General features: G+C 41.9%; 1 protein-coding gene across 1 annotated transcript; it reads right to left on the bottom strand.

The window, feature by feature from the left end:
• Nucleotides 1-1033: 1033 nt before the first annotated feature.
• On the bottom strand, nucleotides 1034-11523 carry LOC110935156. The gene is made up of 2 exons (XM_022177694.2): nucleotides 10977-11523; nucleotides 1034-1280 (listed from the first exon to the last, which is right to left on the bottom strand). The coding sequence occupies exons 1-2, from the start codon at nucleotides 11394-11396 to the stop codon at nucleotides 1092-1094; spliced, it is 609 nt and encodes a 202-aa protein (XP_022033386.1). The 5' UTR covers nucleotides 11397-11523; the 3' UTR covers nucleotides 1034-1091.
• Between the last annotated feature and the right edge of the window lie 2959 nt (nucleotides 11524-14482).

Genomic DNA, 14482 nt, shown 5'->3' with positions numbered 1-14482 from the left:
TTTTTCTCACGTTCCCCTTTTATCCCCTTTATTACTAACCCTAAATTCACCCATGGTTATAACCTACAAATCCAACATTGATTTCACCATTGCCATCTTCAAAATCAAATCGAATTTTCAATGGTAAACCATCGAAATTCTAGGAAGATTTGCCAAGTTCTAGAATGGGAGGTGTACCAATATCAAAATCAAATATGAATAACCAAAATAAACTTGAAGGATCTGCAAATATCATCTCCGAATTCACAATGCACCAACATCTATTAAATCCCCAAAACCCGACTTTCCTTCTGTCGCAATTGATAATGACTTTTGTGTTTCTTGTTTTAAGATAGCGATTTCATGGCTAGTGGTTTTATCATGATGGTAGTAGTTTGCTTTAGATGATGATGATGATGATATCAGCCAATGGTTTGAGAAACTTCAAGACCATTGATGACGATCCCTTGTTCATGGTGGTTTAGATGATATTGATGATGGTTTCTCCCACAAAGAACTGCCTAAAGATTCAAACCCTAAACTACCTATCGCAACCCCCAACCCACCCTGAGAGCGGGTGTCGCGAGCCTGACCGGCGGTATCGGTGTTTATTAAATTTGCAGCGGAATTAAATCATCAGGGTCGTAGTTAGGAAATAATTTCAGAGTTTGTAAAACACCAAGAATTTTTATATTAAACAAATGGGCTAAAACCCATATTCCATTTCAAATGTATTTGTAGGGATAAACTCTAATTGCTGAAAAACATAAATTCCTTCTTTTATTCAGGTAACTATAGCCACTTTATTTAGGCCTTCAGTGCTCCATAGCTGGCTTCTAATAGCTTCACATCAAGTTACCTGAAACGCGTATGAAAAATATTTTAGGGTAAATTACATTTTTCGTCCTTTATGTTTATATTGGATTGCAATGGATACCCTTTAACTTCAATAATTATAGTTACAATCCTTTATTTGTAAAACTCATTACAACCTAGGTCTTTTAACACTAACCAGGTTAAAATTTTAAGTTAAGTTTATTCATACAAGGACAGTTTAGTCTTTTTATCAATCTTATTAAAATATCTTATAAATAAAAAAAACAAAATTAAAATTAAAAACTTATAGTAATATATATGGACGGCTGCACCATCACTGTTCCACCAATGTAGCATCCCACTATATCTGAACATTCTGAACTCAATTTGTTGCCAACCATTCTCAAGACCCAAAATGGCCAGATCTTCAACCCATCCCACAATGTCTGAACATCCACACAATCTAAATTTGTTTCCACCACTACCACTGTGACAACCCGAACTTTCAAGGTTAGTTACGTTTTAACTTTGTGAACTTAACTCCGTTAAATGTAAACGCTTGTTAGTTTAGTTATATAATTTAGTGGGGTGGTAGGGCCGCATATAGGTGAGTTCTATAATTATGCTTGTCTAAGTAGCAAGACATATTCCTTGCCGACTTGATTAACCGGTTCTTATTACGTGTTCTCTATAATTATGTCGACTCAATATATGTAACCACCATAACAGGACCAATCGGCCCACATATATGATTTTATCATGAAACCCAACAGTTTTGGTAATAACCCTTTTGTAACAGCCTTGTAGTCGGCCCACTTGTGTGAAAGTGTAGAATTAAATCCTGGCCCAGTTAGGATAGGGATCATGATCATCGGCCCATGTTGTGTTGATTAGCAATATAATTAGTTGTAGGTCGCATACCCGTATCACATAAAATATAACCAAGCAAACCCTACCCTTTCACCCATTGTGCGACGGCAGTAGGTGTCCCCCCTTCTTCGAGCATCATCCTTCTTGATTAAACTGTGGTTAGTGATTCTTTAATTGTGTTGTTATACATGAATTCATGCGTGTGCAATGATTAGGTTATGTGACCAGTATGTGTGTATATGAAGTAAATAATAAGATCATGATTATTAGCCTAGATAGTATGTAAATTAGGGTGTTGTACAGATAGACAAACGTGGCATTAAGTCAAGTGAATTGAATGATTGTTGGTTGATTTCGAAGTTGTGCATGTGATTTTTAATTGATTTTGATACAACAGTAGACATTCAAATCACATGGGATTGCCTTTACTTTGAAAGTGTGTGTGTGACTCAATTCGGTCCAATGATATTAAGGGAAAAGACATGGTGGTCGGCCAACATAGGAGAAAATATTAATAATATTAGGGAATGAATATTGTGGGTGTGTATAATCGGTTGTAGGGTGGAATTGGTGGAAAATATTGGCTTGATCTAATTGGTGGAAATTATTGGTGGAAATTATTGGTGGAAATTATTGGCATGATCTAATTGGTGCAAGGGGGCGGCATATATTTTTTTAATGTGTGTGTGTTGATGTATGAGGGGCCGTATACTCAAATAGATCATTTGTCTTACAAACAATTAAATGGGTCACACATGCTTACCTTACCGTTGGGCCGCATGAAGGGTGGGATTGGGCTTGAAGTCCAACCGGGTTGTTATGGAAGAACCTTTATATGAATGTTGCTGTGATGCTTTTGTATGACAACAAATGCTTTTGTAAGACTTAGATTACGTCAACTAGCTAATACAATTTGCACTATTTGTTTAATGTGTAAGCACTGTTGTGTGACATGATTAAATGAATGCGAAACTGATCGATTTTGGTAACTGCCTTAGGAGCTAATTGATTGACTGGGAACTAGTGTCTTAAATTTACCGAGCAACCTAAGGTGAGTTCACTACATTCGAGCATGCGTCCCAGTGGTTGGGGACAGTCAGTGGGTATCCCATGGGGGGAATGAGTCTTTGGGTAAAAACGAGTATATTGGTTAATATTCTCACCTATCATCTTTTGTAAGTCCCTCATCGGGTATTAGTTAGTAGCGCTACTTAGGTTTGGCACCCTCACCCCGTGCCTGTAGAGGACGGAGGTGAACTAATGACCCAGTCTGGCCCAGTACTAGATAGGAGTACGTGGGAAGGGCAGTCATGTATTTCAGGAGCCGTCCGTGTTTGGAAATGAGATATTAACAATATTACTTGCATTGGTTATTGAACTGTTTTACATACAACGGGTAACAAACGTTTTCTAAAAACTGTGAACTCGCCAGCTTTGTCTGATACACGTGTTACATGCTCGCAGGTCCTTAGGTACTTGGAACGCAGGAACTTGCTGGCTGGAGGGCGCGAGTGGTCATGGTTGCTTTGCTGAGTTATTTCACGAACATTTATTTACTTTGGTTGTGTGAAACATATACTTTGTGATACGTTAATGCTTCCGCTGAACTTATGGTTTTTGAACAACTTATGTTTGGGATTTCAGTATTATTAAATGATGAAACTTTATTTCAAACTTGTGATTCAATGTAATTGGTGGCTCATTGCTAGTCGTCACACGCCTAACAGGGACACTCCCTAGGTGGTAATTTGGGGGTGTGACAGTTTGGTATCAGAGCCACTGGTTATAGTGAATTGGTTTTAAAAATGTTTTATAAAACCAGACTATAACTGAACTGATACGACATACTGATACGACATGGACCATGACACTCAGCTCCAGGCAGCAAGGTTCGTCTCTTGTTTACTATTGTATAATATAGTTAGTACATACTCATGATTGATATCACACTCGAACGCACACATGCCATTACAATACGCATTACTATGCTACCTGTCCATACTACGTGTTTTTAAGAGTAGGACTCTTCTTGTGTTTACATGATCTATGTTGTGATATCGATGGTCGTACTGTATGAATTAGGGGAAACCTTCTAACATGAGTAGGGAGGAACTGAGATAAGCATGCAAATCAGGTTATTATTATGGGTGCACACATAATAACAACGTGAGGTGCATGTGAGTCCCAGTAAATCTCGACTAGTGTGAAAAAGGAATCCCGCGTTGTTAGTCAATGTTGTATTAGAACCTCGAAAACTGTGAATACTATAGCAATACTTGACATTCGCCTGAAATGGTCTGTTAATTTGTTACTTCTTCCCATACTTATAGAATCATGAACGGACGTGGTGGAGGTCGTCGTGGTGGACGCGGTGGGCGTGGTGGAGGCCGCGGTGGCGGACAAGGCGAAATCCATATGACTCAAGCTGAGCTAGAGGCATTACTCAACGCCCAGGTGGCTGCAGCCTTGGCAGCTTATCAGGCTGGTATGACATGTACCAGACATTCTTTCCTTTGAATCGTGAACTTGAGTCTTACTTGTTGGTTTATTTTCTTTCGTTAATAGGTCAGCCGGCGCCACAAAACCAGCCTTACCCACCGGTCTGCACTTTTAAAACTTTCATGGATTGCAAGCCACAGACCTTCAGTGGCACTGAAGGGGCTGTAGGACTTATACGCTGGTTCGAAAAGGCGGAGTCAGTGTTTGCGATATGTAACTGCCCAGTTGGGGATAGGGTAAAGTTTGCAGCAGGCACGCTTCAGGATGGTGCCTTGACCTGGTGGAATGCCCAGGTCCAACTGCTAGGTATTGAGGCGGCGAACGCCACTACGTGGGATGATTTCAAGGAACTGATGAGAGAGGAATATTGCCCTCGAGACGAGATACAGAAGTTAGAGAATGAGTACTACGATCTAAAAATGGTGGGGTCTGAAATTGAGGCGTATGTGAAGCGGTCGTACGAGTTAGCTGATTTGTGTCCGACTCTGTCCCGACCCATGTCCCGAAGAATCGAGTTGTTTATTAAGGGGTTACCTCCACGGGTGAAGGGTTTAGTTACAGCGGCGAACCTCAATAACCTAACTCAGATTGTTAGATTGGCGCATAAGATCGTTGACCAGGAAGTGGAGAGCGACTCATTGCCACCTCGTATTTCTAGCACTACCACAGCTGCCACTACTTCCACTGCATCTGCTGTTGATAGCAAACGTAAGTGGAACGACGCGGACAAGGGGTCCAACTCTGCACAGCCTCAGAAGAAGACGGATACTGGCAGCACCCGCAGTTTCAGTCAGACAGCATCAGTAAATCAGAACTCGAGTAACAGATCAGGGCAGGGATCATATGCGGGGAAGCTACCCTTGTGCAGCAAGTGTGATTTTCATCACAAGGGGCAGTGTACTCGAGTTTGTCATCGGTGTAATCGACCGGGGCACAAGGCCAGGGATTGTAGGACCACACTTCCAGCTCAGCAGCAGCCAGCGCAGCAGGCGGGTAGGCAACAGCCTCAGCAAACTCGGGGTAATCAGAAAGGGTGTTATCAGTGTGGGGCCGAGGGGCACTTCAAGCGAGACTGCCCTCAGCTGAGACAGAACACAGGGGGTGGTAACGGGAATAACAATGCAGGGAACAACGGGGGTAATGTTGCGCGTGGGCGCGGGTTTGTGCTGGGAGCTGGGGAAGCGCGGAACGACGGCAACGTGGTTACTGGTACGTTTTCAGTAAACGGTGTTATTGCTTCTATTTTATTTGATTCTGGTGCCGACTGGAGTTACGTGTCTTTAGAGTTTAGCTCCCAATTAGGGTTAAGTCCTACACTTCTTGTAATGAAACACATAGTAGAAATCGCAAATGGTAAAACAATCGAAGCTACACATGTTCTATTTGGGTGTAAAATCGATCTTCTGGGTCAAGTTTTCGACATTGACTTGATTCCTATTACTCTTGGAAGCTTCGACGTGATCGTTGGTATGGACTGGTTGTCCAAGTATCAAGCAGAGATTCTCTGTAAGGAGAAGATCATACGTGTTCCCCTTCCCAGTGGGGAATTTCTATCAGTTCAAGGTCATCGCAGCGGGACCCCAGTTAGCATTGTTTCGGCAATGAAGGCTCAGAAGTATTTGCGTAAAGGCTATCCTGCTATATTAGCTCTTGTTACCGATTCATCGTCTGATGAAAGGAAGATCGAGGATCTTCCAGTTGTTCGGGAATATCCTGACGTATTTCCTGAGGAACTTCCTGGTTTACCTCCACATCGTCAGGTGGAATTCCAGATTGACCTCGCCCCAGTGGCAGCCCCAGTTGCTCGTGCTCCTTATCGTCTTGCGCCAGGAGAACTGCAGGAATTATCAAACCAACTCCAAGAGCTGTTGGATAGGGGTTTCATCCGACCTAGCTCTTCCCCCTGGGGAGCCCCAGTCTTATTTGTGAAGAAGAAGGACGGGTCCTTACGAATGTGTATAGATTATCGCGAGCTCAACAAGATGACGATCAAAAACCGTTATCCTTTGCCTCGTATTGACGACCTGTTTGACCAGTTACAAGGGTCGAGCTTTTACTCTAAGATCGACTTAAGGTCTGGTTATCATCAAGTGCGAGTCAGAGAGGAAGACGTTCCCAAAACCGCGTTTCGGACGCGATACGGTCACTATGAGTTCTTGGTTATGCCATTCGGGTTAACCAACGCACCAGCGGTTTTCATGGACCTCATGAACCGCGTGTGCAAGCCATACCTCGACGACTTCGTTATCGTTTTTATTGACGACATTCTAATTTACTCCAAGAACAATGAGGATCACGAGCGGCACCTACGCCTTATCCTAGAACTCCTGAGGAGGGAGCAGTTGTACGCAAAGTTTTCTAAGTGTGATTTTTGGATACGGGAGGTACATTTTCTGGGGCATATAGTCAATGAGGTAGGCATACATGTGGATCCTGCCAAAGTTGACGCCATTAGAAATTGGGCGGCACCAAAGAACCCTTCGGAGGTGCGGCAATTTCTCGGTCTAGCAGGGTATTATCGCCGTTTCATTCAGAACTTCTCAAAGATTGCACAGCCACTCACCTCGTTAACACAGAAGAAAGTAGTTTACTCTTGGGGGACGAAACAGGAGGATGCTTTCCAGCTTTTGAAACAAAGGTTATGCAGCGCACCAATCTTATCTCTACCGGATGGCACTGAGGATTTTGTAGTTTATTGTGATGCTTCGATTCAGGGTCTCGGTTGTGTGTTGATGCAACGCGAGAAAGTGATAGCTTACGCTTCTCGACAGTTGAAGGTTCACGAGAGGAACTACACGACACATGACTTGGAGTTAGGAGCAGTAGTGTTTGCGCTAAAGATTTGGAGGCACTATTTATACGGTACGAAATGCACAATCTACACCGACCACAAGAGCCTTCAGCATATCTTCGACCAAAGAGAATTGAATATGCGACAGCGTCGTTGGGTGGAATTGTTCAATGATTACGAGTGTGCCATCAAATATCACCCAGGTAAAGCTAACGTTGTGGCGGATGCACTTAGCCGCAAAGAAACGAAACCTAAACGCGTTCGCGCATTACAGCTCACTATCCATTCCAGCCTTCCTGATAGGATTCGTACGGCCCAGACTGAGGCATTGAAGGAAGAGAACATTAAAACTGAGGGTTTGCGCGGTATGGAAAAACAGTTTGAACAGAGATCTGACGGCATCTACTACATCATGGGAAGAGTATGGGTTCCTCTGTTTGGTGATCTTAGAGAACTTGTAATGGATGAAGCACACAAGTCACGATATTCTATTCACCCGGGATCGGACAAGATGTATCACGATCTTAAGGTTATGTATTGGTGGCCGAATATGAAAGCCCTCATCGCCACGTACGTGAGTAAATGCTTAACTTGTGCTAGAGTTAAAGCGGAACACCAGAAGCCTTCGGGTCTACTACAGCAGCCAGAAATACCTAAGTGGAAGTGGGAACAGATCGCTATGGATTTCGTTACTGGATTACCAAGAACTCAGGCTGGAAACGACACTATATGGGTGATTGTTGATCGACTCACGAAATCGGCACATTTTCTAGCAATCAAGGAAACAGATAAGTTTTCGCAGCTTGCAGCAGTATATCTTAAGGAGGTAGTTGCTCGGCACGGAGTGCCAACTTCTATCATCTCAGATCGAGATCCGCGCTTTACTTCTGAATTATGGCAGTCTATGCACAAATTGTTCGGTTCAAAACTTGATATGAGCACCGCTTACCACCCACAGACGGATGGTCAGAGTGAGCGCACTATTCAGACACTTGAAGACATGCTGCGGGCATGTGTGATCGATTTTGGGAAGGGATGGGAAAGACACTTGCCGTTAATAGAGTTCTCCTACAACAACAGCTACCACACAAGTATTCAGGCAGCTCCGTTCGAAGCATTGTATGGGCGGAAATGTCGTTCTCCTCTCTGTTGGGCGGAAGTAGGTGACAGTCAACTCACAGGTCCTGAACTCATTCTGGAAACTTCGCAAAATATAGCTCGGATAAGGGATCGTATGGCAGCAGCGCGTGATCGTCAGAAAAGTTATGCTAACAAGCGTAGAAAGCCTTTAGAGTTCGAAGTTAATGATCGGGTTATGTTGAAAGTTTCACCGTGGAAGGGCGTTGTACGCTTTGGGAAGCGTGGCAAGCTTAATCCACGTTACATTGGGCCATTCAAAATTCTTGAGCGGATCGGTAAAGTCGCTTACAGACTCGAGTTACCTGCGGAATTAGGTAATGTTCACAATGTCTTTCACGTTTCGCAACTAAAGAAGTGTCTGGTTGATGAGACACTGGTTGTGCCATTTCAAGAGCTCAAGTTGGATGACAAGCTGCAGTTTGTTGAAGAGCCTATTGAAATCATGGATCGGGAGGTCAAGGTGCGTAAACACAGTCGAATTCCGATTGTTAGGGTTCGTTGGAATTCAAGGCGTGGACCGGAGTTCACGTGGGAACGCGAGGATCAGATGAAACTAAAGTACCCTCACCTCTTTCCCAAAGACAAGGCAGAGTCAAGCAAAACTAGTGAATCTCGGGACGAGATTCCCCTTCAAGTTGGGGATGATGTAACACTTGAGCAAAATCCGCAACAATCTTGAATTCTCACTCCATCCCTTCGTGTTTACTTGTCAAATTTCGGGACGAAATTTCCTTCAAGTTGGGGATGATGTGACAACCCGAACTTTCAAGGTTAGTTACGTTTTAACTTTGTGAACTTAACTCCGTTAAATGTAAACGCTTGTTAGTTTAGTTATATAATTTAGTGGGGTGGTAGGGCCGCATATAGGTGAGTTCTATAATTATGCTTGTCTAAGTAGCAAGACATATTCCTTGCCGACTTGATTAACCGGTTCTTATTACGTGTTCTCTATAATTATGTCGACTCAATATATGTAACCACCATAACAGGACCAATCGGCCCACATATATGATTTTATCATGAAACCCAACAGTTTTGGTAATAACCCTTTTGTAACAGCCTTGTAGTCGGCCCACTTGTGTGAAAGTGTAGAATTAAATCCTGGCCCAGTTAGGATAGGGATCATGATCATCGGCCCATGTTGTGTTGATTAGCAATATAATTAGTTGTAGGTCGCATACCCGTATCACATAAAATATAACCAAGCAAACCCTACCCTTTCACCCATTGTGCGACGGCAGTAGGTGTCCCCCCTTCTTCGAGCATCATCCTTCTTGATTAAACTGTGGTTAGTGATTCTTTAATTGTGTTGTTATACATGAATTCATGTGTGTGCAATGATTAGGTTATGTGACCAGTATGTGTGTATATGAAGTAAATAATAAGATCATGATTATTAGCCTAGATAGTATGTAAATTAGGGTGTTGTACAGATAGACAAACGTGGCATTAAGTCAAGTGAATTGAATGATTGTTGGTTGATTTCGAAGTTGTGCATGTGATTTTTAATTGATTTTGATACAACAGTAGACATTCAAATCACATGGGATTGCCTTTACTTTGAAAGTGTGTGTGTGACTCAATTCGGTCCAATGATATTAAGGGAAAAGACATGGTGGTCGGCCAACATAGGAGAAAATATTAATAATATTAGGGAATGAATATTGTGGGTGTGTATAATCGGTTGTAGGGTGGAATTGGTGGAAAATATTGGCTTGATCTAATTGGTGGAAATTATTGGTGGAAATTATTGGCATGATCTAATTGGTGCAAGGGGGCGGCATATATTTTTTTAATGTGTGTGTGTTGATGTATGAGGGGCCGTATACTCAAATAGATCATTTGTCTTACAAACAATTAAATGGGTCACACATGCTTACCTTACCGTTGGGCCGCATGAAGGGTGGGATTGGGCTTGAAGTCCAACCGGGTTGTTATGGAAGAACCTTTATATGAATGTTGCTGTGATGCTTTTGTATGACAACAAATGCTTTTGTAAGACTTAGATTACGTCAACTAGCTAATACAATTTGCACTATTTGTTTAATGTGTAAGCACTGTTGTGTGACATGATTAAATGAATGCGAAACTGATCGATTTTGGTAACTGCCTTAGGAGCTAATTGATTGACTGGGAACTAGTGTCTTAAATTTACCGAGCAACCTAAGGTGAGTTCACTACATTCGAGCATGCGTCCCAGTGGTTGGGGACAGTCAGTGGGTATCCCATGGGGGGAATGAGTCTTTGGGTAAAAACGAGTATATTGGTTAATATTCTCACCTATCATCTTTTGTAAGTCCCTCATCGGGTATTAGTTAGTAGCGCTACTTAGGTTTGGCACCCTCACCCCGTGCCTGTAGAGGACGGAGGTGAACTAATGACCCAGTCTGGCCCAGTACTAGATAGGAGTACGTGGGAAGGGCAGTCATGTATTTCAGGAGCCGTCCGTGTTTGGAAATGAGATATTAACAATATTACTTGCATTGGTTATTGAACTGTTTTACATACAACGGGTAACAAACGTTTTCTAAAAACTGTGAACTCGCCAGCTTTGTCTGATACACGTGTTACATGCTCGCAGGTCCTTAGGTACTTGGAACGCAGGAACTTGCTGGCTGGAGGGCGCGAGTGGTCATGGTTGCTTTGCTGAGTTATTTCACGAACATTTATTTACTTTGGTTGTGTGAAACATATACTTTGTGATACGTTAATGCTTCCGCTGAACTTATGGTTTTTGAACAACTTATGTTTGGGATTTCAGTATTATTAAATGATGAAACTTTATTTCAAACTTGTGATTCAATGTAATTGGTGGCTCATTGCTAGTCGTCACACGCCTAACAGGGACACTCCCTAGGTGGTAATTTGGGGGTGTGACAACCACCTCAAGTGCAATTCCACCACCATAATTTTTAGAAACCCCATATATTCTAATCAAGTGCATAAGACCCAAAATGGCCAGATTTGATTCGATTTTGACTATAAAGGTTGTTACAAATATTTTATGACTATAAAGGGGCCCCCATCGGAACCATGTCGGAACTCGGTATCTCCGTTCATGTATTAGTTCTACCTGTTGTTCTTCGCAACCAGACTGGTGACTATGCTCCGATCTGTTTTCTGGTAACTCGCCGGAGCTCCGGTCTCCTGAAACCTCTCTCCGCCGCATCCTCCGCCTCCTTCTTCCACCGCCGCCCGTTCTCCACCGAAGACACCACCACAATCCGACGATATGACTCCTAGATCCGGCCATTACTACGAACCTCCATCGAGAACCATCTCTGATCAAGGGTTTTGTCATCAGTGGGTTACCTTAAATGGGTTTCTTGTTACAAAGTTGTAACGATGAGAGAAATGGTTGGCTGGATTAGTATGGTGGTGGCCTCTGTGGTGATGGTAGATGCGGCAGGTAATGAAATCAATTAGGGTTTTTCATCTCTCTCTCTCATTATATATATGGATTAAGTGTTATTTAATAGATGGGTAAAAAGACAATTATACCCTCATGTGCAACTCATGTGATTAGATTCAACCATGAAAAGTAACATGGTTAGTGCTAAAGGACCTAGGTTGTAATGAGTTTTACAAATAAAGGATTGTGACCGTAATTATTGAAGTTAAAGAATATCCATTGCAATCCAAGATAAACATAAAGGACGAAAACTGTAATTTACCCAATATTTTATCAGCAAGAAATACTGGGGAGTACATTCAGTTTTATAAAAAAAACACGTTGTTATATTTTACAGTGTCAAGATGGAGATTACAATGTTTTTATCTAACAAAAACTCCAGAGTACTTGTCACTCGACGAATCTGTGACTATGGTCATATTACCCATTGGCTAACCCTTTGTCCAATGGTGAAGTTATATCAAGTAATGTATACAAACCTCATAATACTCGCAGTAATTGTAGAATACAAAGACTCGATCACTGTAAACATAACTGAAAACATTTAAGGTTTTGTAAATCATTTTGATAAAAAGAGAAAATGACTCACTTTGCAACTTAGGGTTTTGCTATAGGATTCCTAATAATATTTTCTGGTAATTTTCCTAAGTTCCTGATAAAAATATACAATGCACGCGTGTTAGTATAATATCCCAAATTCAACTTTATCAATACATCACGAGATCAGAACCCCAACGTAGTTTACAAAGCATAGCCTTATTCAGGTAGCGCCTTGACATCCGTTGTTGGGTTCAAGATCGATCGGACAGGGTATTGAATTAGTGATCAGGGGTTAAAACACTTACAACGGGGCAAAGCTTCGTGAAAATAGGGGTATTGGGTATATTATTTTCGTGCAATAGTTGAGAGAAAGAAATTGTGAACGGATTTGAACTACAGACTGAAAACTCTATTTATAGTTGTTTTAAGACCCCGTCGCGCCCCACGGTAGGCTAAGCTAATCTCGTCGCGGCCTGCGAAAACCCCTAGCTAGGGCTTAGGTGTGATTAGTCACCGGTGTAGGTTTGACACGTGGACGAAACGTGTCCCTAGGCGTGTCCGGAAAGTTATGAGGCCTCTGCGACCCGCGGTAGCCTTCCCTTAGTCTGTCGCGGCCCGCGACAGACATATAATTTTTTTTTTCATTTTTCAAGTTAAATAACGTTATGCTAGCTCGGTTTTTCGATTATGGGGTGTTTTAGGACATTTTTGAGGGTTGTTATACTACCCATGTTGGATCCAGCCATAAAGTTATGATCTTTCACGTAGGTTATTGGATTTAATGTGAAATTAGGGTTATGGTTTTGTAAAGTTGTATAACAAAAAAAAAAGAGTTTATGGATTTTAAATGTATAATCTTCAAAAAAGGGAACAAATGCGGTAACCGGGTTTTTAACCCAAGTAGTTTCATTTTGCTTGATCATGTAGCCAACATTAAAACCACTGCACCACATGCCCTTTTGATATTTAAATATGCTTTTCGTGTTATATATATGATGCGTGTGTAGTGTAATATATTTTAGATGTATATTTTAAGCCCTTTTTACACTTTTAGCTAAGTTTTAAATTTACAAAACACGATATTCACTAACACTAAACACACATATGGGCAAGTGCACCCATCATGGACGTAGTATAGTGTTGGTAAGATACCGAGGTCGTCCAAGGACACAAGAGCTTTTATTACCGGTTTATCCTCAACGTCTAACCAAATCAAAATGTTAGAAAATATTTTTAAACTAAGAAAAATAAAACTAACTAAATGCTGAAAAATAAAAATAAAAGTAAAAACAGATAGACAAGATGAATCACTTGGATCCGACTCGTGTATTAGTATAACCTTTGATTATTTTCGCACTTTTGCACTTGTTTAAGAGATTATCTTAGTTATTGTAGTAGGCCCCTCTTTTGAAGGTGACGTTACCCTCAACCAGTAGTTTGAGTCAGCAAGGATACAATTCTAAAGGGTCGGATTATTGAAAGATAATGAATTAAGTTATTAATGCAAATTAATGTAGGCCCTCTTTTGGAGGTGACGTTACCCTCGACTAAGTAGTCTGAGTCAGCAGGGATACAGTCCTAGATAGCCGGGTTATAGTATTAATAGTAGTTAACTTATGAGGGGGTCAAAGAGTTTGGATCCCCGCCATTCAATACCTATGGGCATTGAAGGAGATCCTACTAAATTTGACCCAGGTCCCTTGCAGGACCTCTAAATGCTGAACAAGGGCAAGACCCTTACCAAATCGTTCCCTTAACCCCCGACCAGGTAGCCAACATACCTCCATATAGACCGTGGAGATATGAATGGTGAAAATCTTTTATTTTATATAGACAGTAAAATAATGCCAAGACACCACGGACAAACGATAAGGAAGAATCACCTTCAACATAAGCAACTAGTTATTAAAGTCATTAATACAAAACCAATAAAAAGTGCAAAAGATTAAAAATAAAAAGTATTATACTAAACTCTTGTCTTCACCAAGTGATGTAAGAGACTTAGGCAAACATGGCCTTGATTGTCAAGAACTCTTACGATCAATCTTGGATCTCGAGACGACTCACACACTCTATGATGGACAATGGATGATGGTGGTGGATGATGGTGTTATGATGGTGGTGGGTGGTGGATGAAGTGTGAGAGAGGTGGTGTGCCAAGGGATGAGTTGAAATGAAACCAAGCACTCCTATTTATAGGCTGAACAGAAGGCTGGGTACGGCCCTTTGTTCGCTGGGCACGGCCCCGTGCCTGTCTGACAGTCTCTCTCTTCATTAATTGTAATTCGCAATTACAATTAATGCGCCTGCAGTACTTTCGCCACGCCCCCGTGTTCGCTGGGCACGGCCCCGTGGTGGGCAATAGAAGCTTCTATAGGTTTGTCTTTTCTGCTGCTTCTTGGGCACGGCCCCGTGCTGGCTGAGCACGGGGCATG

Source organism: Helianthus annuus, chromosome 4 (genome assembly GCF_002127325.2).
Source record: "Helianthus annuus cultivar XRQ/B chromosome 4, HanXRQr2.0-SUNRISE, whole genome shotgun sequence".
NCBI lineage: Eukaryota > Viridiplantae > Streptophyta > Magnoliopsida > Asterales > Asteraceae > Helianthus > Helianthus annuus.
This window is presented reverse-complemented; position numbering and strand designations above follow the sequence as displayed.